The sequence below is a fragment of the Charadrius vociferus genome, unplaced genomic scaffold, assembly GCF_000708025.1.
Source record: "Charadrius vociferus isolate BGI_N301 unplaced genomic scaffold, ASM70802v2 scaffold88, whole genome shotgun sequence".
In the NCBI taxonomy this organism is placed as follows: domain Eukaryota; kingdom Metazoa; phylum Chordata; class Aves; order Charadriiformes; family Charadriidae; genus Charadrius; species Charadrius vociferus.
Window position 1 is genome coordinate 2,577,839 of NW_009649619.1, and position 26,477 is coordinate 2,604,315.

At 38.4% G+C, this 26,477-nt stretch overlaps 1 protein-coding gene across 1 annotated transcript in view; it reads right to left on the bottom strand.

Moving 5' to 3' along the window:
- SORCS2 (sortilin-related VPS10 domain containing receptor 2) overlaps window positions 1-26,477 on the bottom strand; it is a 375,581-nt gene that overhangs the window by 71,815 nt on the left and 277,289 nt on the right. The window contains exons 6-9 of the mRNA XM_009890550.1: window positions 21,361-21,425; window positions 19,068-19,186; window positions 15,061-15,150; window positions 2,565-2,744 (exon numbers count right to left, since the gene is read on the bottom strand). Of these exons, the coding sequence (XP_009888852.1) occupies window positions 2,565-2,744; window positions 15,061-15,150; window positions 19,068-19,186; window positions 21,361-21,425 (454 nt within the window). The remainder of the gene's footprint in view (window positions 1-2,564; window positions 2,745-15,060; window positions 15,151-19,067; window positions 19,187-21,360; window positions 21,426-26,477) is intronic.

Consider the following 26,477-nt stretch of genomic DNA (forward strand, 5'->3'; position numbering starts at 1 on the left):
CATGCTCCTTTTTTGCAGTCACAAATTTCAAGGGCATGTTCCTTCCTTTTTCTTTTCTTCTTTGAAGGGAATTATTCCCCTTTCTCACACACAACATGAGAAGAAACAGTACAAAAAAATAGATAAAGCATATAACAGAAAATGAATGCAGACAGGTAGAAACCTATAAGATTTTATAGCAGATATACAAATAAAAGATGAAGTCAGGTAAGCAGAAGATAACAAAGATAAACAGTCCAAATTTTAAAGAGAATTAGGCACTGGTGGAAAGAGAAATTGTCAATGATTGAGGACTGTCTCTGTGTTGTACCGAAGATTCCTCTTCCCAAGATGGGATACTTGCATTAAAATGCCTGGAGAGAAAACCCAGACCAGACCAAAAAAATCCCACCTCTAGGACTGCAATACATGTTTTATTTAGTAGCTATTTAGTACCACATAAATAATCCAGACGTTACTTGTAGATGTAAATACTTGGTCACATTCTAGTAAAGATGAACACTAATTATTTATTGTACAAGCTATTTGGAAGGTGTAGGCTTTCTTATTGTAAGCAAATAAAAGTATTCTATAATGCAACTCTATTCAAAAAATAGCTCTAAAAAATTGAATTGTATGGCTCCATGTGTATTGTTTTTCAATTACGTTTTATCATGTACACTTTTTCTTTTTAATGCAACCCTAAAAATTAATCCAGCACCCACAATAATCTAGGATCCCTCTCTCTTGCGCATTATCAAAGATGCCCTCGGTAACGTTGTGAAATTCTGAAATCACCAGTGAAACCGAATAAAGTAAATAACTCTTGCAGATGAAAGGACAGCCAGGGGTGGCATCTTTGTACAACTTATCTGAAATTACATGCTACAGGTGACACCAGGAGAAGAGATGGCACTCAACTTCCCTTTAGCTTTGCATCCCTCAGGAGCGACCAGGGGCAGAGAGCTGGAAACCAATGCTCTCAATAAATCACCCTGTGGGAATGTGGCTACACACAATGTGTAGCTTCACTCATTAAGAAGCCTCATTTCTAAAAAGGTAGAGTCTAGAAAATAATCATTGGTAATGACACACCTTTTTGTTTTACTACAGCCATTTGGAAAGGAAAAGCTAAACAAAGATGTAGCAGATAAGGGGGAAAAAAACTACTATCATTTTCCCCCACCAAGAAGAGTCTAATTACTGCCATTTAACAGCTCTGTAAGTGTATGTCTTGTACCCTGAATTACTACAAATCTTTTCCAGATAAGTCTAGTGCATTTATAAAGATTTTGTTTTAACTAACACCAGGCAGAGAGTAACAGTGGCCAAACTGTGTCAGACCAAAGGTCCATTCATTTAATACCCAGTGCTACATGCTACAGGAAGGAATAGAACCAGAACAAATGTACACATGTCCTAGTTCAAGCTGGGATAGAGACAATTTTCTTTCTAGTAGCAACCGTATTTTGGATTTAGTACAAGAATCATGTCAATAACATATATTGTTTTGGTTGTTGCTAAGTAATGCTTATATTAAGTCAAGGATTTTTTCAGCTTCCCACAGAAGTTGAGAGGAAGCATAGACAGGACAAGCTTGGCAAAGGAATAATCTATACCATAGACGTCATGCTTCGCATATAAATGGAGGTTGGCCGGGGGCAGGAATACGCAATCGCTGCTTGGGACGTGCTGGGCAATCGATCATCGGGTGGTCAGCAATTGTATTACATCACTTTTTTTGTATATTCTTTTACCATTATTATTATTATTTTCTCCTCCATCACTGCTCTATTAAACTATCATTATCTCAACCCATGAGGTTTGTTTTTTGTTTGTATTTTTTCTTTCTTCCTTCCTTTTTTTTCCTTTTCTCCCTGTCCTACTGAGGGATTCAGGGGGAGTGAGTGAATGGCTGCGTGATCCTAGTTCTTCCAAAACGCTATAATCTTCAGTCTTTTCTTTTGCTAAGTGCGCTGATGTTAAAATCCAAGATAGTTTTGTTTATAGATGAGTTTGTCTCATAGCAAATGCTGTTGGCGCAAGACACCTACTGAAAGCAAATGGATTTGCTATCCAATATCTAGTTTTGTTGGTTCTTCACTTGTCTGAGCTGACACAACCTAGCACAAGGCTCACAGGATTACTATTTAAAACCCTACTAGCTAAAAGACGTCCTGCTCTAAGTCAGGAAGCGTATCATGGAGTCACATAGAAGAAAGAAACCTGTACGTAGTCAGCTGCATAACTTCTTACTTCAATAATAAATTGTGCTGCCAGCTTCACTTTTCAATACCCTAAAGAAAAACCAACCAACAACCCACAACCTCAGCCAATTCTGGTTTTGCACATCCATGGAACCCCATACCAAGAATCTAGTTCTTCGAGCGTACAACACATTAGCAGGGCAAGAGGGAAACATGTATGTATTAACAATGCACTATGAATAAGAGAGAAATGCTAGTCTTTTTACATTAAAGATAACTATGAAAATACATTAATGTAAAATTAATTACACTCAATCAAAATAAAAACAAAATAAAACTCCACCCAGACTACACAGATGGGAAGAGATAAAGACCTACCTCCAGAATATCTATCAGGACATTTTCTTCTGGCTGCTTTGTGCTCCGGACGTTCTCCAGCAGGATAGAGTAGTAAACACCTTGCGGGTCAGACTGGTACAGGTTGTACGTGTCTGTCTGGTACCACTCCTGAACAGCCACAAACACCTGGTTTTCATCTGTACTGATTATCTGTAAATCCTGTAGAAAAAAATAAGTTACAAAATGACTCATTTTCTCACCATTTCTATTTTACAAACAATAAGTTGGCCAGGAATGCTGAACATGGGGGGCAGGGGAGGGAAGGAGGAGAGAAATGCATCTGAAAGTTCAGTGACAGTAATGTCTCAACGTAAGACTAACCACCACGCTGTATCCCCCCAACTCCAAAGTGGTCAGTCAGTGCCTTCTGGCTACAGGTTGTCAGAGTGTAAACCAGCTTAGTGAAGACCAAAAATCATGAATGTGCAAAAGCTGTGATTTTGGCTTTCATGGGAAATGACTTCCTGAAAAGAAGGAAAAATGGAAAGGGGGAAAAAAAAAAGTAAATTATTTTCCAAGATCCAGATGAGAGTCAACAGAAGACTGAAACAACATGAACAAAGATAATCGAAAAAAATAATCCCCAGGTACCTAAAGAATTAAGAACTATTTCGTCCACAGTAAAGCATAATATAGCACAAAGAGGATCAGATATAATTTATAGCAGTTACACATAGGAAGCAGTACATATCATGCAAACAGCTCATGTATATTAAAGTACATAACACTAATTTTTCTATCTGTGTAGACAGATCCACTTCAATATTCAACAATAATAACATGAGAGTCAACATTTTGCATTAATTTCTCAAGAATTTCAGGCGTGGATACTGCAACAGCTTTCTTTCAGTTTTCCCAGCTTCTTCACTCCAAACTTCTCAGACAAAAAATGCACAGCTGGGGAAAATAATTTAACACTAATATTAAACAGAAGAAATAAATCAGGAACTCGCAACACTGAACTAAGCTTAGCAAACAGGAAAAAAAAAAAAAGGACTTGAGTTTGCAACAGGATATGGCAGCATAAAGGCAGATGTTGGGGCTACGTATGAAATGACATCTAGTCACGGAGACTGAAAGCTTGTAAACTCTTTATGACCTTGGTACTTAATTGAGAAACTGTATAGAGCTCTGGTCACCTTATTACTGAAAAAATAACTAAGGCAATGGAGTGAATATGAAATAAAGCCACCATAATGTCAAGAGGATATGAGCTGGGGAAAATTGGCTTCAAAAATATGTATCAAGAAAACAACTTTGTAGAACTCTAAGAGAGAAATAAAACAAATTCTGCAAGAATCCAGTTAAGACTGAAGAAAATGTGAGTAACACTGAGAAACAGTGAATACTTGGCAAAGCATAGCAGTCACGCTTTAGGCAACATGCATGATTCAATTGAGGCACTTAAAAAAAAGACATGAATAGAAATTAAATAATACAATGGAAAGATTTCTAATATGAATAAAAGATGGGTTTTAAATAACTATTCATTTAGTTAAATTTAAAGTATTTATACATTCCTGACACATCTCAACAGAAAGGAACCTAAATGAGCTTCCTATCAATGACAGCTCAATGTTGTTTTCAAAGACTTTCTTGTTGAACTGTGTACTAAAGTAGATTTTTGTTTAGCATCCCGTTAATAGATTTCTTTTCTCTTGTACTCAAAAATTACTCAGAAGCAGAGAGTCAGGCAGAACTTCAATTCTTTCCATCTGAGTATGAAATAGTAACTGTTCTGCCACAGAAATGCCAGCAAAACACAGCAACTGATCCCGACAGGTTCTTTAAAAGAACCTCCTACATGTACAGAACACTTCATCCTGCCTTAAATATATGGCTGGGTAGCCCACATTACACCACATCTAATACTGAATTCACCTTCTCTTTTGCAGTGTGAGAAAAGCTCCCATGATTATCCATTCAGTAAGGATGGAAGTGAAGCAGTGAACGAAGCCTGGAGTAAAGAAACTTCTTTTTTTTCATGTGAAAACCTCCAGAAAACCCTTACTCTCCTGTGATGCCAGGAGCTTTCAGCAAAATTATCATCTACATTCTTATAATAAAACATTCATACAGTGCCATAAACAAATGCAAAACTCCAGTAAGGCGTTTTCCTTGCCCCAAGCTCTGGTGGGGTGGCCTGTGGTGGTGGCACAGTTGCAGTTGTCATGTCTCAAGGTGGGGTGGGAGATGCTGAGTCAGAAAAAGCACCACACAGAGAACTAAAACATGTGGTACAAAAGGACAGGAAGATTCATTTTGGGCGGACTGGAGGGTTCAGGTGAAAGAAAGAGCGATTGGAACGGAGAAGTTTACGGCAGCAAATGATGGCTTACTTTGCTCTTGGTAGTGACTGTTACCAAGAAAAGAGGTTTGTACACTCAAACTGTTTGATGCCATTTTTTTCTGACGCAAGAACTTAATGGATCCTGGGTTTAGCAAGGCAAGTTGCCTTCCCACTTCTTTGAACTTTGTTCCTTCTGTTCAGAATTTACTCTTTCAGATTTCTAGCTCAGCCTCACTGCTTTTTCTTTTGCAGTGATTTCTCTTTAAAAAGCAAAACAGTCCTTCAGTTATACTACCTTGCAAGAATCCTGCATAACACTTTCTGACTACAGTAGTGATATAATCTTCTGGGAAAACTAATAGACAAAGTAAGGAAAACTGCAAATTTCATGCATGATAGTTTTAAAATTCCTGAATGACACAGACTGCCAAAAATCTAGCTAAAACAAAGCTAAATTGTCATGTCACTCTCACTGACGTGATACACACTGCTCAACAGATGACGAGAACACAAAGATGGGATATCGACAAATATTGCTAGACAGAACTTACATTCAGTAAAGAGTCAACTAGCAAGGACATCTGAGACAGAAGAAATATCTTGATTCAAGGAATCTGAGTTTTTATAGCTTTACCTAATTCAGGGCCACAGATACTATCTCAGGCTGTAATCTCAGCAGATCCTTTAAGGAAAGCATTCATTCTTTGATGATTTCATGCTTGGACTACTGCAATTGCCTTCTTGCTGGACCTCATGCTTTCTCTCTCCACATTCTGCAGGCTACTCAAAATCCTACTGATCATCTAATTTGTCTCTAATTATGCTATTCACACATGATTTATTCAAATTCATTTATAAAGATCTTCTTTACTGATGGCAGAGGTCTTCAGAATTCAGAACATTTATTATCACTACTCAGATTTTTGTTTATCTCCAGGCTGCTTTTTATATACATTCAGTATTTGAGTTCTTGTGCTTCCCTTTCATTTTCGTGCTCAAACAAGAGTGTCTTTTGGGTGTGCTGAGGCAGAATCTTTCTCCAGGTTTGCCATAACCACCATGTTGTTTTCTCTGTGGCATGCCTGTTTCTCCAAGGACATCCTTTCTCTCATCTCTACTACTTTACTTCTGCTCTGTGCAGTCCACCATGGCTGCTCTATCCCATGTCTTGCTGACCCAAGCATCCATGTTCTCATCATTCTCACTTCTCTCTTTTTTTGTTTTTGTAAAGCTCACCAATGGCACTTTGTATCAGAAATAGGCTGTCATTCCCAAACACAACATCCTAAGGTCTGCCAGCCAATTTTCTCCATTAGCTTTATCTCATCTTTCTAGGTTGCAAGCTTCTCTACAGCTCTGAGAATACTTCCACTGCTACTAGCTTTATTGCTTTTTATTTGTTTATTATTATTTTTTTACATCTAAATCCCCCATGAGACTTTTTAGTTCTGTTTCCTCAGGTGCTTCTTCTGCACGATATTCTGCCAATTCCTTTGTCACAATGTTTTCTTCATCCTCATCTCTTCACTGAGTAATATTATACCACACTAAGCACAGATGTCTGTATGTTCATCACTAAAAATCTGTGGAAATACTCATAGGTTCAAGACAGTAGGCCACCCTAGGGCCAGGGACAGGTCTACCTACATGTGCAACTGAAGAAGCCTGCAAAGTGCTCAAAAATCCACTGTGCAATCAAGTCCATCAGGTCATTTTCCTACGGGCAGATGAGAGCAGACAGAAAACAGTCTTCAAATAACACCCCAAGGAAAATGGAGTAAACTGTCTTCTGTCTACTTGCAGTTAAATATTGGCTATAAATCACAGCTAAGGAGATTTAGGTTAGACATCAGAATATCCTTCTATAGTAGGGGGTGGTCATACACAATGAGGATAAAATGCTTAGGGAGGTAATCTTCATCCTCGGAAGTTAAGAGTAGATTAGACAAATATCTGTCAGGAGTGGTTTAGACAGATGACTGTTTTGGAAGAGGACCTCTCAAGATCCTTTCCATGTCTATTGTCTATGATCCCGTGAAAACAGGGGAAAATAAAAACACACCTTTATTGAGATCACTTGAAATGTTACACATACAAATAGAAATATCATTAAAAAGACAGGATTTGAGGGTTTTTTTGTTTGTTTGTTTTTTTAATTCAAGAGCTATAATTTCTTAACTATGCTAAAGAAAGTAAACAATTTCCAGACAAATAAGAATTTCAACTTGATCATGGAATTAGAATTAAGAGATTCTGTTGAAATCTGTTGAATCAGAATTACTTTTCTACAAAAATGTTAAACGAATCCTGAAAGTGATCAAAGACTGCATATTAAAAACTGGTATGATTAAACAAGGCATCCAGTGACAGGTCATACCACTCCTGCTCTCTCAGGGACTTGTAAGCTGCTGTGTTTGTACCTTAGATCAGTAGCAGAGAACACAAATGTTCAAATAAACACAAAGACAGTTTCAAAGTGATACTAGAAATAATTAGACTTGTTAGATGAGCACCACTTCAAAGAAACATCATATCACATGGACAGACCTGGTCTATTAAACAAAATATGTGAGTCTGAGGGTATGCACACAGCACTGAAGTTAACCGCATGTTCAGCCATGCAATGGAAAGCAAGCACCCAAGAACTGTTCCAGCAAGTACAAACAAAATATCAAATATTACTTCTTAAAAACTTCCACACTGCTTGAGAGTTATTTCTTTACTTTTAACACCGAGATACCAACATGATCAGTCTAACATTTTTCCAAAATTATCTGTTTTTAATGCAGATGACTGTTTTCACAGAAGGCTGAATGAACACCAAATCAAAAATCAAATATCAGTCAAGAAGCACAAGATCATTAAACAATTAAAAGAGTTGAGTTTTTGGGAGCTGAGAATAGGCAGGAGGAAAGAGGTTTAGAGGAAGAAGGGAAGAGAAATACATTGTTTTCACTGTATACAGCCCCTTACCATCTACACTTAGTAACTCATCAGCCTGTAAGTCTGCTAATACTTCATAGAATTTTATATTCAAGAAATGCTCTATATGGTTTATTATATTACTAACCATGATAAGAAACCATATGACACAAATAAATACAAGTACACCTTGAAGACAGGATATAGATGACAAGGACCATATAGCAAGCCAGTGCTCCTTTGTGTAGTACAATGTGCTGATGACATAGGAAATATCATTAAGTGAAAACACTGTAGGCAACGTTCAGCACAGGCGATAAAATGCTACACAGGCAGGACTGTGGCATTTTAGTCAATGAGGCAAATAAAAAAGAACTTTAAAAGTCCTGTTTTTCAAGTCTTACAATTTTCAGTCCAAAGTCAGAATTTTGCCCCTCTGCAATCTTTTAATGCGGTGGCTGGGCAATCCATTAACCTGAAGCAAGTGATAAATAAAACAGAGAATCACAAGGAATAAATGTAACAGAAGCACTACAGTTGTAAGCACTGAATGCTGTGTAGTGTCAGCCTTGACCTCCAGTTGCCCCACATTTATACCCCTGTAATCTCTTAAGTACAATCAAGGTAACTGGATGGCGCGTATCCCAAAGATAATCTCCCTAATCTTCCTCGCCTGGCCGAGTAAAACGGTGTAAGGAGAGAAATCAATAACAAGTTACACTGCGAAGAAAAGAACGGTTCCTTGAATCCACCTCGGCTGGATTTGTACGACTGGGGAGCCAGACAGCTGCTCCAGCTCATGTTCACTGGGTAGTGCTGTGACACCACCCACGAAAGGAATACTTCTACTGCATCAAATGCCACTGCTACCTGTATTTCTATTTTGTTTCCCTTTATTCTTTGCTCAACAGCCACTCCAATGGACTTTCGGAAGGCTGGAGAAGTAGTCCTGCTGTAGCTGCACTCTGCTTTTCTGCCTGGCCCAGAGGAACAACGTCAGCCTAAGCCTCCCCGAGTGACGGACAGCAGAGGTGGTGAAGAGGCTGCCCAAGCAGAGAAACAATTCCTGGGAGACTAAGAGCCTTGCTAAATGAGCTCTCATAGCCTCAGTACTTTGTAATCCAACCATCACGCAGCCAGAGCCTCAAGAGAACTTTGTCTGCTGACAAAAGGGCTGCAGAAATCTTTCCAGCCATTTCTGCTGGTAATGAATGGGCCTATCTAAGGAATCCTTGAAAAAGTTTTGGTAAGAGGGAGCATGATAGCGAAGGGAATACATGCTTCAAAAGATTGATGGCTATTTAGGGAGAAAGAGTAAAACTGATCAAAACATTTTACTCTTGATAGCCTTACATTTATTATTGGATGATACAGGCAAGTTTGGATGAACAGACAAGTTTGGACGAAAACCTGTGGTTAAAATAATGATGTATGTCTCAGACTGAGGCAAGGAAGAGGTAGGCCTGTTTTGAGACCCTCAGAAGGGCACTAGGGGATAATCAAATAAAAAGAATATACGGAGTTGATAAAAGACATGTATAAGAGATTCATATTACCATGAATACATTAAAAATTATAACTTATTTCTAAGGCAATATGATTTTTTCTTCTTTTGTTTTTGTTTATTTATCTCTTATATTCTCTTATCTTAGTTACTTGAAAAAATTTACATTATTGCCTATTTCACAAGATTGAAAGACATACAGAGATCAAGAAAGATGAAAGAAGCTTTTTCCACACCATAACTTTTCAGAACTAAATTTTCTGAATTGTAGTAGGGTACAACAGACAATAGAGCTCTCGCATTCTTGAGATTTTGTAACTGGCATGAACAAATGCAGAATCAATGAATGCCTTGTATCAGTTCATAAAAGGAGATCATTATCAACAGAGTTTATTTACCAGAGGTGGGAAGGGACTCAGAATAATTAAATTCTTCCAAATTGCAACAGTAAAACTACCATAATTTGTAGCAGATTTCTTGATTTGGTCAACAATTTTGTTAACAGATTTTTTGTGTAAACTCTCAGAATGAACTAGCTCCCAGTTTTATTGTTAGTCATATTATAGCACCGCTCAAAATCCCAAAGAAGGACCAGAACCCAACATACTCCTCCTTCTCCACACCAGGCCTCTCTAGGTGAGGGCAATCAGAGCTGCAGCAACTTCTTGCAACACAAACATGACGACTCTCCGGATGGGGCTGCAGCCTGTGCCCCTTGGCAGAGCTGCTCTCCCAGCAGCGGTGGCTGAACCCCTGCTCCAGACTGAAAACAGCCCAAGGGGGATTACTGGACGTCCCTGGATCTTACACTAGATCTCCCTGGAACAAATCTGCATGCCTAGCCAGCCATGCCATGACATAAAAGCAATTCTGCTGCTCTTGGCTTGATTTTGGTATTCATTTCCTGCCAGTTGTTCACTTTTGATGTACCTCAAAAAAAAAAGTGTACCTTCACTTTTTGTTTTGATGCAGAGAACAAGCAATCCTGGTAAAATGGAATATAGCCTAAAAGTCAATTCAGTTTTAATACAATCACTCCAAATTTCCTCTTCTGTTTTGGGAAGCATACAGGCAGCCTTTAATACGTTTTTTCTACCACCCTTTGCTACCACCCTGCCTGGCAGCAGCCAGCACTCGACTCCTGTCGAATGCAGGAGACTGTGTGATTCAATGCAGTGTCAGTATCAAACACGGTACTAAAAAATTATCTCTCTCTCAACAGCAGGCAAAAAAGCTTAAAAAAAAATAATAAGCTGAATTCTGTTCATTAGATGGCCCCCAACGGCTCTGGTTTCTCCATATACACAGAGCTATGATGTGTCACAAAAAGGTGATCTAAGTGGCACTGTAGAGCCAGAGCCTAGAAGCTTAGCACATGTAAAGCTTGGCTGGAAGCCGCTTTTAGCAGCCTTTGATTCGCAAGTAAGGAGGCCTTGAGATACGTCCAAAGACAAACATTTACCCTTTCCTAGGTTTCTCTTTGGGGGTAGCTTTAGACAAAGACAGACACAAATGCCAATAAAAACAATATAAAACAATTGAATAATATATTTTTTTTTGCAGATTTTCAACTTCTTCATATTGAAAGGAAAAAGAGACATCAATAACATTTTGTAATTACTCAGTCTGAAATTGTTCATTCTATCTCCATGTATAAAATCACCATGAAACACATCTGTGCTGCACAAGAATAGTACCTGAAGAGCCCAGCAGTATTCCCTGAGACTGGAGCCTGGTTTTCCTGCACAGCTTTCTTATGTTGTTAGACACGTCCTTGACCAGTATCTTCTGACTTGGTTACAGTTTTCCTTCCCTGTATGCAATCACTGCTCAAAAACTCTGGCCAGTGACATTAAGCACTTTACAGAGATTGCTTGGAAAGCAATTTTTGGAAGCTTCATCCAATTCTTCTGAGAAATTCTGAATCTAATACTTAAAAAAACCCTGAACTCAGTTCTTTCAAAATCTATTGGTTTTAATCAAACTTAAACAAATTCTTTGTAAATGCTCTCATTCTGTTTATCTCCTACCACCATAAAAGTAGCAACTCCAGAGTCACGTGTTCTAGATGTACTCTTAATGTGCCAGTGTCATTGCTGATATCCTGCTTCTTTGCAAAATTTCATCTGTAATTTGTTCACATGTATCTTTTTCCTTCTGTTCAAACTGGATTGGGAGATACATTTCTACTACACTCAGATGATTCCCACTGAAATACAGTGTGATGAAAAATTTCAGAGCTGTGTTCTTATTTCCTGCAGTATCTAAAATTTCTGCTGTAATGCGAAGGTACCAAATCACTTAAAAAAAAAATAAATTATCTTTTACAGAAGAGGTTAAAATCTCTCCTATTCAGCACTGTTCTAATGCATGTCTGGTTTCCAGGCCCTCTTAGTGAAATTTGCAGCTCTGTTTTGTGCAGATACCCAAGAAACTTCTCTTGGAGGCATCATAAAAATGCTAAAGAGATACAGTTTATTTCGTTCCACTCATCAGGTACTGCCTGAACTAGGAAGAACACAAAAACATCCTTTTCCAAATGACACAGTCATCCTGTTCCTAGCTTGCTACTGACTCTATCCAAAATGAAACCATTAACTTCTAATTTATTTATTCAGTCAAGCCTGGAGTTAATCTGCTTAGAAAGAAAAAAAAAAGACAAATAAACAAAACCTGTATTTTCCAAGACAAAGAATTCAGCATGCAGCACTATTTCAAACAATCCAGACTACATATTACAGAAATACTAGCGAGTTATGACTGACTTTTTTTGAGTATGTCAGAAATGCACTCAGTAAGACCATATGCCCAGTAAACTAAGCACCCTTTGCAGATTAATGGATTTTAAGGCTAAAAGTGATTATTAGATCCATTAGTTCACTTTCTGCTATCTTTCCAACCAGAGATTTTCCAACAATTATTTCTGCATCTTTTATAAGATACAGGAGGAGCAAATAACTTCTATATGGTTAGAGCAAATCTCAGTTAAACTTCAAAACCTAGAATATCTGCCACTTTCCTTGGCACTTTTTCAAATATGTAATTGCCAATACCACTAGGAAGTTGAGCTCCATTTCTAATTTGAATGTGTCTGGATGCTCCCAGCTATGGTGGGTCCTTCTCTACTAAAGCGCTTTTAAGACACTGTATTTTCTCTCTGTAAGGAGGCTTCTTCACTACAATCAAGTCACCTCTTGATCAGCCTTTTTGAAAAACAAATTACACTTTTTTTCAGGGTTATTTTTCAATGAGATTGCTGCCTGGATCTTGTTTATAGTGCAGTGTCGCAAACATAACACAGGTCATAGAGGACTGCAGAGGAGTAGTAGAAATAAATGACTGGGGAGGACTTCTTAAACTGGTTGTGCTGCCAAGGAATTCTCCATGGAACAGGGATCTAGATCACCCACTGTGTGCCATGCTTCCAGCCTTCCCATAGCATTTACTGCTCTTCACAACTGAGGCAAGCTCACCTATTACAAACGTGGATGCCTACAAGAGAATAGTCTCATATAGTTCTTGAGTTCTGACAACCTCCACGCATTTGTTGAGATGTGTCAGATAGCTAGATCCGAACCCAAATAACATGCCTTTTATTAATATAGTGTACTGCAATATTGATATTTATATCAGAGGCATGTGTCATTAAGGATGTATAGTACGCATCCAACTTTAAAAAAAATAAATAAATCACTTTCCTGAATGCTTAAGTAATTATCCACTACTGTCTACAATCATAACACCCTGTGTAACTTTTAAAAATTTGGGTCAGTATGTCCATCTTTTACATGATGGCAGTATCAGGAAGGACAAACAGTGTGCATTGGCCAAATGCAGCAGATTACTGGGAACGAGACGGAAACTGCAATGGAAAGGTGCAGATTCCTGCACAGGCCATCCAGAAGCAGAAGGAAGAAATGCCCAGGTTTCTCTTATAAAATTTCTACCTTTCCATTTCCCAACAGAAAACGTTTGCCTGCAGAAGTTAGCATAGTCAACACTTGCACTAATGTGCTGACACTTCTTTAGGAAATTTGCCATCAGCAAAATATTCACGACTTGGTGATCTTTACGTGACTTAATTTATTGCCAGCGAACACACACGTTTAATTACTGATTTGGGTATTTGAAAAAAATACTATAAATAATTAAACATTTAGGGAACCATCCTTCCTCCCCCTTCTCCAGGATCAGCTTCCTACTCTTGAGTCCCTTGTTTCCACCTTGCTTTAATTTTATTCCTCCCAACTACTTCAGTGAGGCAATGGGCTGTGCAGGAGGTTGGGGTCATCTGCGGAAGGGTTTCTTTCTGCTGCTCCTTGCTTATCCTTTGCTTTCCTCCATTGCTCCTTTCTTGTTTTCTTCTGTTCCAGTGCAGGTCACCCGTGGGCTGCAGTCCCCTGGAGCGTCCCTGCCCCAGCAGGAGCTGCCCAAGGGTTGCAGTCCCTCAGGGTATGCACATCTGTTATGTTTTAACATTTACAACTGGATATTCTCCTGTTGTTTTCCTGATTACAAATTCCCCTAAGAAAGCATAAAGGTTACACTGAAGGCCTTAAAAACACTGAAATAATTATGTGGAAGTGTTAATATATTTACCCGTCCTTGGCTATACATTTCTTGTCAAAATAGATAAATAAATAAATAGCTATTTCCATAGTGCTACTAGGAGCATATCCCAAATAATATCTGAGGATTTGATTTAAGGGTTTTGTTAATATGCTGTGTATTTAAAACCAGAAGACTATGGACCACCACTTAGACTAAAAAAAACCCCAAAACCCCCCAAAAAACCAAAAAAACCTGAATATGATAAAACAACATTAAACACATCCTTTGTGAAGAAGAGAAGGAAATATATTGTACTCCACTGTCCGCTATTAGGTAAGCAATGAATTAAACCTGTGCATTTCAAGACATGCAAAAATCATGTCTCAGTTCTCTACTAAGTAAGTGACAGAATCACATAGAACCACACAAAAAGGCAGGAACCTCAGGAGGTCTCTCGACCAACCTCCTGCTGGGAGCAGGGTGAGTTGTGAGGCCAGACCAGGTTACCTGAGGCTTTATCCAGCTGGGTCTTTAAAAACTCCAAGACATTTTTCTTCAGGATTGTAGAAGACTTCTAACTATACATAAAGTTATGAAACACATTAAGTGCAGCACAAAAATTCAATTACATCAGTTAGATCATACGTAAACATCTGTCTGTACTTTATTGCTAATTTACTATGCAAATACAGAAACCTTGTCACTATAAAAATATGCTAGACTGAAGGAACCTCTCAACAAGCCTTGCCATTTTGTTAAGTAATTAAAGTTCATATTGGGATTCTTTAATGAAATAGAGCACCATCAACTGGTAAAATGCTCTTATATTACTATTCATGCTTATACCAGAAAGCACCATGTGGAATTAAACTGTAATTGATTCTTGAAAGAACACTCGCTCAATATCATTACATTGCCATTGGGCGTGTAGCACTGTTTCATGGAAGCAAAGCTCAAAAACTACAGCAGTAACTGGTGACAAATAAGCTATCCTATGTTCTTGCCCTCTACAGTTTATGAGCTACTGCATTTCTAGAATAAAAATAAAAACAGCAGGGTAAGAATATACCACAAATGGATTCAGAAATCTTTGCAAGAGGAAATTATGATCTCCGAATAATGAGGTTTAAAAAAAAAGAACAAAGCTAGTTTAGGTAAAAAGAGAAAAATTAAAATATATACATAGGAAGAAAAATGTGTATACTTACTTTTGGCAATGCATATTTTGGCAACTTCATCTGTACAAAGCCATTGCGACGGTAAGACACATAATACTTGGTTCGATTTGCTGATGTTGTCTATACAAAGGAAACAGAAATAGTTCATGTTAAATCTAAAGAGTCTGCGATGGAAGACTATTTTTTTTAACCTGCAACTGAAATACACAGCTATTACTTCTATTACATGTTATTAATTTGCAGCGTACTCCTAAAAGAATACATAAAAAATTGTGACAAAATAGACTCCAAGAAGATTCAAACTCTTATGCTCCCCCCTTCTTTAGGAAGAAAAAAAAAGTTATTTACTTCCCTCTTTTGCCATTCCAGCTGTCATGGGTGATACCCGAGACTTCAGCATCTCAGTGTCCCCAGTCCTTATTGATATCTTGATACTTACAGGCCTCCCACATTTCTGCCCTTTTGTAGAAACCGAGGCTGCAGCACCCTCCCAGTAAGAGGTAGGGAAGAGGTACACTGGCCATGAACACCAGGTACCTCAAGGGCAAGCAGTACTCCAGCAGCGCTATTCAAAGCACACCAATAAAAGCTAAATAAATTATGTTAACATTATGTAAAGCATTAGCTATATTTGGCTAATATTTTCTATACAGGATAAAACATTTCCCAGTCCAAGATGCTGACGTGCTGCATGGAGGATAATGATGCAATTCTGAATCCATTAGTTGGTCAGTTTGAAAGTCAGAGATACCTCCTGAAGACACAATTATATGCTTAAATACAGAGGTTAAACATGTATTTCAACTGCTGGCATGTGTGGAACAGATTAGGTTTTATGTAAAATACTTGGGGGCTTATGAAAATTTTCACCAAAGAAAGCCAACAGAAATGTACATTGAAAACAGTTGTATGACTATTACCCATTACCCCCTTTCTCCTCTTTGTAATAGCAGATACACTGGTCATTTTAAGACTTTTACCTTATTCACAAAAATAGCAATGCAAATATTGTTCCAAACTACCAAAAGGAAGATTCTAAAAAATCATTGACGAAAATACTCAACCAACGGCCTCCTTTAGTTTTTCTAGACAGAAATGGAACGCCAAAATCTGTGCTAGTCTATAAACTGGCACATTTCAAACTAAGCCTGTTGAGCTCCATCAGATTAGATTAGCAAAGGTTTTAGCTTTTTGTAAATAATATTTCGTTGGGGTTTTTCTTCACGGCCCCCCCCCCAAGATCAGCTAGGTAATGGCTATTCAGTCATTTTCACTAAGTTTATAAAGGGTGGCTGCTTTGCAGGAGTGGACCGATCAAAAGACAAAATGGAATAAGTGAAATGAAATGTGCAAAATTTAGAACAGAAGCACAAACAGACTCCTCTTCTTTCTTTGACTTAGAAAATACATTTAAAATCCTACCCTAATCTCACTGGTTTTCTCCTCAAATTTTGTGTTTAAAAAGGGAACCTGATTTGGAAAACAGCCTGTCCTGAAGCATGCAAACTTGACTTGGCTTGGTAAAAATAGAGTTGATGCATGACAGCAAGTCCACCTGACTGAATATTTTAAAGATTTCAAAGTATTTAACATTATAATTATTCTCCCTCTTTTTTTAAACGAATTCAATTTTTTGTGGTAGAATGTGATGCCTGTTAGGAATGTGATTTCTGAAATTATGGATTAAACCAAAAACCTCACCATTTATTTAATTAGTGTTAAATAGCAGTCTTATCCATCTTTTCATAGCCTTCTTGTTCATTATGCATTTATTTTATGTCACTCATTTTAAATGACTGAAGATGATGCCAGGCAGCAGAGAATCTGAGTCGAAGCAGCTACTCGTGGCAAGCCTCACTGACATTAACGGCTGGTCTGTGCTTAAAAACAGTGTTGAAAATTTAATCCTCCTACTAAAATCACCTCTGAAACTGCCTGACTGTCAGTGCAAACTGGAAAAGAAATGAGTATTAGGAAGTTCGTGATCTTCGTGGATATAGACGTACTAAAGAAACGGGGTTGAGATCTTCCTCTAAGGTGGTAAAAGTCTGAGATTTGGGCCAGGATTAGCAGTGGAGACCTGCAACGCTCTGACTCACAGCTGCGGGGATGTGAGCAATGCCAGGGGCAATGAGACTCATCTGTCCCATTTTCTTTCTAACAGATACTGCTGTGATATTTAGAGGAGTCCCTGGTCTGATTCTAACTTATATAGCAATATTCTAACTTACAGAGCAATATTTTAGTCTAGTGATAAAAGAATTTCCACATTTCAAAACTATGCTGTTTCTCAGATGTGTAGCTGCTGTGCAGTTTCACTGGAAGAGTTGAGTAGTGTCCTGCATCACACCTCAGGGGTGGCTGCACTTCAGATGTGACTATAGGATCCCAGAATTATCTTCTATCCTCCAGTAACATAGATAGGGCTAACTAGTAAAACAATTTAGCAATAAGAGAGACGTATATTATATACTGTGAGTTACTGCAGGTAAGTCTGAAAGGAAAAGACTAGAGATGTTTCCCCTTCATGTGGAATACATGCACATCTCATCTACTGGCACTGACATATCTCAAATCTCCAGAGACTACGTTACCAATGGCACCATTTTGCTAGTAGTGACCGTCCATTACTTTATGTGTACATTTCCAAGTTGCACTTCCATTTCACGTCTGTCAATGCCTGGCATGAGACAGAATAACAACAGCTCGAGAAGCATTTATACAAGACGTCCAGCAAAACAGAACACTCAAAGAGGAAGCAGCCTGTGTTTTGCTGAGCACAGCAGTCTGGAAGTTCACGGGGTGAGAAGCACTTCTCACCCTCTACACGCTGTGAAATGGATTTTAGAGTGTGCCTTGGGGGGAGCCATAGGTAATACTACCCTTGAGTAAAACAGGTGCCATGAGTGCTAGACCTGAGCTGAAAAATTCCTATTTTAATTCAAAAATACTTTTCCAAATCCATTTTACTGTTTCTTTGTGGTGCTAAATGTTCTAAGCCATGTGGGCCTTTGAAACCACTATGGTAAACAAAAGGAGAACAGATCTTTTGTCTCATCACCAATTTACACATCCTTTAGGAAGAAACAGCCACAATGGGGGAAAGCTGCAAAGAAGCCAATCTGATGTACACCGAGGCAGTGGTGGGGAGAGCTATCCATCACCACATTGCTTTCCTGCCAGAGTCGATAAACAAGCCTTTGCAACAAGCAAATCATATCAAAGTAAGGGAAAAATGACAGCCAACCACTGAGGAAAGTACAAGCAACTTTCCCAGGAAAATCTTAAAAAACAGGTAAGACATAACCTTTCTTTCAGAAGTTTGTAACTCTGACAGATTCAAATCACCACCAGTCCCAAGCATACAAAATGATGTGAGTTTGCCTAAGTTTGCCTGAGCTGTATGTGGTACCACAAGACTGATGGAGTCCCAGCCCAGGTTTCTGCACGCAGGTCTTACAGTTTGGGAATGAAATAATCCCAATGCAATTTGGACCACCAGAAGTTGCTCCAAGCTTCCTGGTTATGGCTGTTTCACCCTTTCGCTTCCTAAGTGCACCTGTACAAATTCTTTTCCAGGAAAACCTCTTCATGAGAGCTGCTACTCTGTCAGTGGCTTTTCTTAGATGCTTTTCTCAGGTAACCTTTTTGCACTATGGCAGTACTGGAAAGGACCCAGAAGAGGTTGTAAGCATAAAAATGGTTGCGTTTTGCTTAGCATACAAGACATTTACATTTATAAAAAGTAACTTTGAACCACACAATCTATTTGAAAGTCTCCACCTCGTTAAAGCTAGGTCAGTGACAAATGAAGATCAACCAAATAAACAGGCAACTGGTTGCACAAATTAAAGATGCTTTTTTTTTTTTTTTTTTTGACTGATAAAGGAATGCTTCATTCCATGTAAAAATTCATAAATCACCATGCATACTCTGGAACAGGTTTCTCCATGCTCCTAAATCACAGTGTTACTGCACTGTTTAAAATTTTATTTTTGAATTTGAAAATGGAGTGTCTCTCCAGAAAGTGGCAGTACCTGAAGAAATATGTAGTCATCCTGCACAGTGAGGGAATCCCGATCAGTGCCACCAGCAAACTGGACTGTCATTGTCTTATCAGAACAATTTTGAATCTGGCAAGTGATGTAACGATAACCTGAGGGAAGAGAGACAGAAACATATGACAGGGCTACCAAGGGAAAAAGAAGCAAGCAGTATGAAATGTTGTTCATGTAATGCCAGTCAAGTTAGTTGTAAAATTATTATACTAAACCCTCATACAAGAGTTTTTCAATCTCCAACGTACTGAGAATATATTAACTGCTTACAGTTCAGATCATTCCCGGGAGGCAGCCTGTTATTATCCAAATTTTGCTGGTCCAGAGAGATTAAGGGTTAGATGAATGAGACATTCATGGGTGGGGATAATAGAAGGAGCCTCTTTTCTCACTTAACCTATGCACAGAGACGAATTATTCACTTGGAGAAACAGCAGCCTGACACAACATAACTGAAATCAATAGATCAACCCCAGTATAAAATTGTGATGAGCAAGAAGAGAATCAGACTCCGTTTGATAGCATGCAGAATTTTAAAGGCTCTTTTCAAACCTCTGTAGGAAAGTTAAGACACGCTATTAACACACTATTTTAACTGCTCCTGTTGGGGCAGGACTTACATATTCAGAGTAAATATCTTGCTGAAAAAGCCTGGACTGATTTGTGTCTGTAGAAGCCATGGTCTCTCTCTTGCTCTCCAGTTAGCAACGGGCAAGGAGTATCCTGTCTGCCTGGGCTGTTAGAACAGCATTACTGCATCTTTGATGCAATCTGCTCTTATCAGAGAGAGCAGAGCCAATAACCATATCTCACACCAGCTGTGGCCCAAACACCTTCTCCTAGACTCAAGACCTTGTACACCTCACCCTTTGTCACAAGCATCTGAGCACAAAGTACTTGAGTGACCTTCCCAAGTGCAGCGAGAAAAATGTTATATACACAATCCTGTGTTCAGATCACCAATTCTCCCCACGCTCCAGATACAGCATGAAAGAGCAAACAATGCACCCCCATGCAGGTGCTTCATTACTTTTGCAGTCTGATAGGAAATGCATTCCACACTTCATGACTTTCAATTAGAAAAGGCCAAACCAGTATACTAGATACAAATATTTGTTTTAAAATCTGGATCTGTTTAAGAAGCAGCTAGAGTCAATCCAAATTCTCCTGCTGTCCAAATCATCACAACAAGGTTATTTGAGCAAGCACAGAAATGGGCCATTGAAAAGTCTTGCAGCTATTCATAATTCACATGACAAGCACTACAGTTCTTCCTCAGATAGGTAGCACAAAGATGCTGTTTCCACTAAAATCAATGGTGATGCTTGTACTGACCACAAGTGCACAAAGTTAGTTAGTTGAGAACCCAGTCAGGAGATATTTCATGAGAGTTTTTCTTTTTCTGCTGTTTCTGTTAAATAATAAATAAAAAAAAAATAAATTCTTTCCATCCAGCTCCTGAAGAATCATCTTACATTGTCTCTAAACAGCGCTGCTGATGGGGCTGTGTAGGGGTCACCAAGTCTCAGAAATCTCACTGCTGAAAGATTTAGAAAATTTGTCATCCAGAATTTAACATGGTAACTTTGATTTTTTTAATAGGGCTGAAATGAAGAAAAGCTACTGGATCAGGGAAAGTCAAACTGTGCATTCTTTACAACTACTTTTTAGGACTGCACAGGAACTTAGATGATCTGAGTCAAGGAATTAAATTATCTTTCAAGAGCACAATTGGTAACAAGAAACTATACAAGCTTTTGGAATCATGGTGACTCTTTAGTACAGCACAGCCTGACTGCTAATCTGCTTTTTCATTTATTTTCCCTTTGAAGTCTCAAAGTATACTGGATACTGTAACATGAGGAAATTCTGGGAGATGGTGGTTAGTGCAGTAGGACTGACATATGCAACGATTCACTTTAACAGACACTTACCCAACACTAACACTGCATTGCCAGTTTTATTTGCAAATCAGGAAAAAATGTTCAATGTTTAACTGCCAGAATAAATTGCACTATTAATGGAACGTTTTCAACAGAGCATAGCATCTTGACGTCAATTCATCTTAGAGTGGAAAACAAGTAAATTTTAAATTATACTATATTTTTATATAACAGGACAGCTTTGCTGACTACAGATAAACAGAGAAAGAATCTGACTTGCACAATTTCTCTTCTGACTAGTTTTAAAAACAATCCCAAAAGTACTCTCTAAAACAAAGAGAAATGACTATACACTGGGGTATCAATTGATAACATTTTCATTTGCATACCTCCACTGGGGTCCTGGATTTCCATATGAACTAAATCAGGGTCTCCATCAACTCCAGCAACGGCCCTGAGAACATAATATAATCAAGTTATGCAGAGCCAGCTACAGAATAATCATTATGTGGATGGAAGAAAAGAGAGGACTTCATACTAACAAGCTTTAACATTCTAGCTGGGAAATTGAAATAAACCCCATTTATAATGTACTATTACTAACATCTAGATGGAAACTATTTTTTCTGTACTTGACATTATGTTTTTCTTTAATTTCTTTAGAATTTCTTTTACTAAAATATGCATACAAATAGGAACAATTGGAGAAAAGAACAGAAATAGGTATGAAATTGGAAACAAAACTTCATAATCATAAATTGATAAATATGCACACACATAGATATGCGCACACTCACATGCACTGGCGAGCATTAGAACATCTTTTTACAATTACCTCTGACATTTGAGACTACAAGGCAGATTTAGTGCTAAAAAAGACTGAGATTCCATTCTTATTAGAAATATCTTAAACTTGACACACAGCTTCCATAATGAATTGATACATCCTTGGTTAGTATATTCAGGAGAAGAGTAGATTCGGCTTTGACAAAGGAAGAAAGTGAAGTATAATTTTGAGAAGAATATCCTGAGAAGGAAATTCAGCCAGAATTGATCAAGGTGCAGTTTAACATTGAAAAGGTGTAATGGGAACGCTGGCTGATTTTCTCTTAATATCTCCCATGTCAAAGCACCCAGCTAAAAGATGAGTTTTCTACCCTCAGGGCTTCCATCCCAACCTGGGAACAACAGCCCCAGCTGCGCTTTTTTCTGGCCCCTTCCATTGTCATTAGTCAGGCAGATTCTGCAGAGAAAGCTTTGAGCTGACAGTCATGCTGTCACTAAGCGAAGCAGAATCCCTCCCCACTCCCACAGCTACATCGCACTTCACAAGGCTCTTTACTGGCACGGTACTAGTCCATCGAGTCAGCAGATGTGGGCTGAAGACACGCAAAGGACATACATTGAGTGATAAAGTGCAGCTGGATGCAGATATTTAAAAAGCGCATTAAACTACTTAAGAGAAAATGATCATTTTGATACAATTATTAATAACAAAATGCAATAAAACTATACTTTGGATTGAAATTACATCACTGTTTAATGGTTTTAATAGCATTGATTTATGAGGAGCGGTTAAAACTCAGACTCAGTAATTGGTGGCTCCTTGGGAACGCAGGCCAGGGAGAAGAGACTGGATGATTTCCACTGCTGCATAACAACCAGAAATAATCACATATGATGTTTTTCCCTAATAAGATAAATGATCAGTCTGAAGAAGGAAGGGGAGGGGGAGAAATGAGCCCCCGCCAAGCCATGAGATGCAAAGGAAACTTCTAGTGGGAATTTTTTAGTAAATGAATGGAAAAATCTTCCATTTACTAAGAAATTGGTCTCAGAAACACAAACTATTCTAGCATTTTGGAGGCAACGCATTAAGTCAGAGAACATGTTACATTCATTGAGGTCTAATAAGAATATATCTGAGCAGAGGGAAGGGATCTGTAAACTTTTTTGCTGTGTGCAATATATCTATTTTTCTAGATATTCAGAACACACCAAATCAAACCTGCTGTTGACTCTGCAGTGAGGTTCTTGAAGGAAGAAAATTATGTTTGCTGAATTTTTTTTTTCTGGACTTCACAAAGCTGAATCACAAACTAAACTAACAAAAACTTTAGGGTTAATATTTTCCGAGGCTCAGCCTGACATGTTGATTGGCATCAATAATGCAAAGATAGTTTTGGGGTACTTTTGAAACAACCTCTTATATTTATAATTTATCACACACAATTTCATAAGCACAGTTTGAGATATTTGTCAACATCTTTACCTTTTTATATTTCTTTCAACAGCTCAGAGGTGACAATGATCTCATGTCTACCGTGTTCCTTCTAATAGTGGCAGCTGGCACAAGTAGCTTCTGATCTCATTTCCAGTGTAATCTTTTAGTGCAAGAGGTTGTAACTGATCTGTTTTAATGAAGACTGCCTCAACACAGAAAATGAAAGTTTACAACTCAGACTACTTTTCTCCTTTAGATTTTTATTTAAGTGGATACGAAAAAATCACAAGGAAAGTTTCTTTAACCCAGCCAGGAAAAAGCAATACCTCTTTCCCCCTGAAGTTCAGACATTTCCCCTACTCCCCCTTTTAAAACTATCCTTCATTATCCAGGAGAACAGTTACTTTCAAAGTCTAAGTCCTCTCTTCCTGGATCTCTTCAGCTGGATCACCTAAGACAGTGTCCATTGACTGTAAAGGTGGTTTATGATGACAGCTCCTCACTGCAGTTTGACAAACATTCCTTCTCATTGCTCTACCAGATTAAGCCACCTCGTTCTGTGTCCCCAGTCTTGCCTCTCCTTCACCGCCTCAGACATCCCATTGAATTTGCCAGGTCCCAGTGCTGGGAATTGTCTAATTTAAAGGTATCCTACAAAGATGAAAGACACAAGGCTGTGATCATTAAGCTATACCCTTAGATCTCTGACTTTAGACAAGTCTAACAGGTGAGATCCACCCTTTAAGTGCAGAGTTTATCCATTCTGAAGGGCACAGATTAAGTAAGCAGAGTATTTAAAAAATGTGTTTTGTGTTTTTCATTACTCTAATTTTACAGATAAGCTATAACAGCAGAGACTCTATTTACTCAGTGAAGACGTTACACCCTCAAAGTCTACTTTAGAATGTCAACTACAGAGAAGAGTTTCCAAACTCCTTAGTCCTTTTACCCAGCTTTACAAGCACTTAGAAATAGTCCTTTCTTCTTTTATTAAAAAAAAGACCCCATCTATTACAGCTGCTAAGAAAACCTTCAAAACAGAGTGTAACTAATGTAGAGATCTTGAAGCTATATCCCTGAAGAATAAACTAATCTATTCATTTCAGCTGATTCCTCTGCCAACAGTACTTTAAGAACAATACTGTTCTTTCACTCGTGCTTAAATCATGAACCAAATAAAAAGTTGTATGATGCTACGCAGGCTAAACAGTCTAGGTCCCTCTGCCCATACAATATGGCTTTCCTAAAATGACAGGCAAGTAATGTACATACAGGAACACATACAGTAAATGATCCACTTAAAATGAAGGCTCGACTATACATTTTTTTCATACTGAGGGAGAAATGCAAGACCTTTTTTTTTTTTCATTTTCATTTACAAACTTACTACTACCACAACATCAATGCATTGTACCAGTGTGAGGACTGTGCCCACACATCCATTCACAAGCACAGTTTACTGTTCCTCAGCTGGCTTTACAATAGGAACTCTTCTGTCTTATAAAGCACAGACACAATAGACCCTGATAATCCGACAGCTTCTTCCTTTTTAGTTGACATTTCAGCATCAATTTTTAATTTTTTTCCCCAAACAGAACAAGCACTTTCCCAGGAACTATCTTTTTTTTCTCAATTTCAGAAAAAAAAGCAGGAGTTTTGGCTTGGTTTGGTTAGAATTCCCCCACTTTTCTTCTCACAATAGGTAGAATGAAAATGGTCATATCTCAGCAATCTGGGACCATTTCTCTATTTATTTGTTTTACTTGGGTAAAGCAGGGCTCACCACTGAATTCAGGGTTTTCTGGTTTGGGTTGTTTTAGCGCTTTACATTCAACCGTTAAAATTTCCAGTGAAATTCAGACTAACTTTAATTTTAGATCAGACTTTTCCTCTAGGAAAAGAAATATCTCTTGACCAAGTATATCATGCTGGATAAAGCAAGTGCAACACACCAGCACTTCAGATCACGTAACAGCGTGGTTACAACACTTCAGAATTTAAATAGCCCAACTTGATTGTAGGGGGGTGTAAATATAGGCAGCCTCAATATGCTGCTTCGCTTTCCTGTGAACCCAAGTTTCCATCATCTCCCCTGTGCTTGTCTGACACCATGTTGAGCCTCTTGGGAAAACCAGTCCTGCAGAATGTGATTTTAGAACTTTTTGGAGGGATTAGTTTCCTGTTTCTTAAGTCACCGGATCATGGTGGCAGTTGAGCACCAATCCTGTGGAAGAAAAGCAGCAAGATACCCCCTCTTTTGGTGGCACAGAGGTGAAATTGCCTCAGTCCCTTATATGATAATTATGATTCATGTTTTACTTCAAGCAGGAAACACACTGTTTCCAGTAGTCTGGGCTCATTTTGTAGGGGAGTAGTTGATTAGTGTTTGCAGACAAGTAGAGTCTGCTATGGACATATATCTTCTCTAACCCCAACGGATCCCTTTATTGTTAAATATTTGATGCAGTTCACTTGGGTGCATGTTAATGAAGAGACATCTTCAAACAAGACATCTGAAATCAAAACCAAATCAAGACAAACCTGCTCGCTGCTGTGCAGGAGACTCCAATCAAAGGCCATCTGAAAATTTGCTAGTCTCTTCAATCTGCCCTTCTCATAATCTCTGAATATGGAGTATATCCAAAAGGTAACAAATTCTCAGTTTATAGGGACTGATTTCTAGCAGTTGGCTTAAGGGCAGTGCCTTGCTTAGGAATCAAGTTAAAAGCATGCAAATTTTTTTACTGAGTAGCTTAAAATGCTATTGAATCTTTGCAACCTGGTTACTTAGGGAGACAAAACTATGATTTGATTCATACAAGCTAAAAATGTGTTTGATTGTGACTGAATTGTGTTTAAGGCCTTGCAAACTTTGCATCTGCTTTGAAAGATACACCTTCAATGATTCAGTCAATGCCCTAACAGCCAGTGTGTGCTGCTGCTTATTTACTCCCTATGCTTAAATGCTATTTAACAGAAACATTTTTCCTGCCACCTTTATCCAAACAGCATAGCTGGAGTGGTTCGTCTTTGCCATGGGTTGACCTTCACTGGCCATCAGGTGCCTAGCAAGCCGCTCTATCACTCCCCCTTCTTAACAGGACAGGAGGAGAAAATAAGATGAAAAGCTTGTGGGTCAAGATAAAAACAGGGAGATTGCTCACCAATTACCATCACAGGCAAAACCAGACTTTACTTGGGGAAGATTGATTTAATTTATGGCCAGTTAATAACAGAGTAGGGTAGTGAGAAACACAACACAAAACTAATAAAAACAGCACC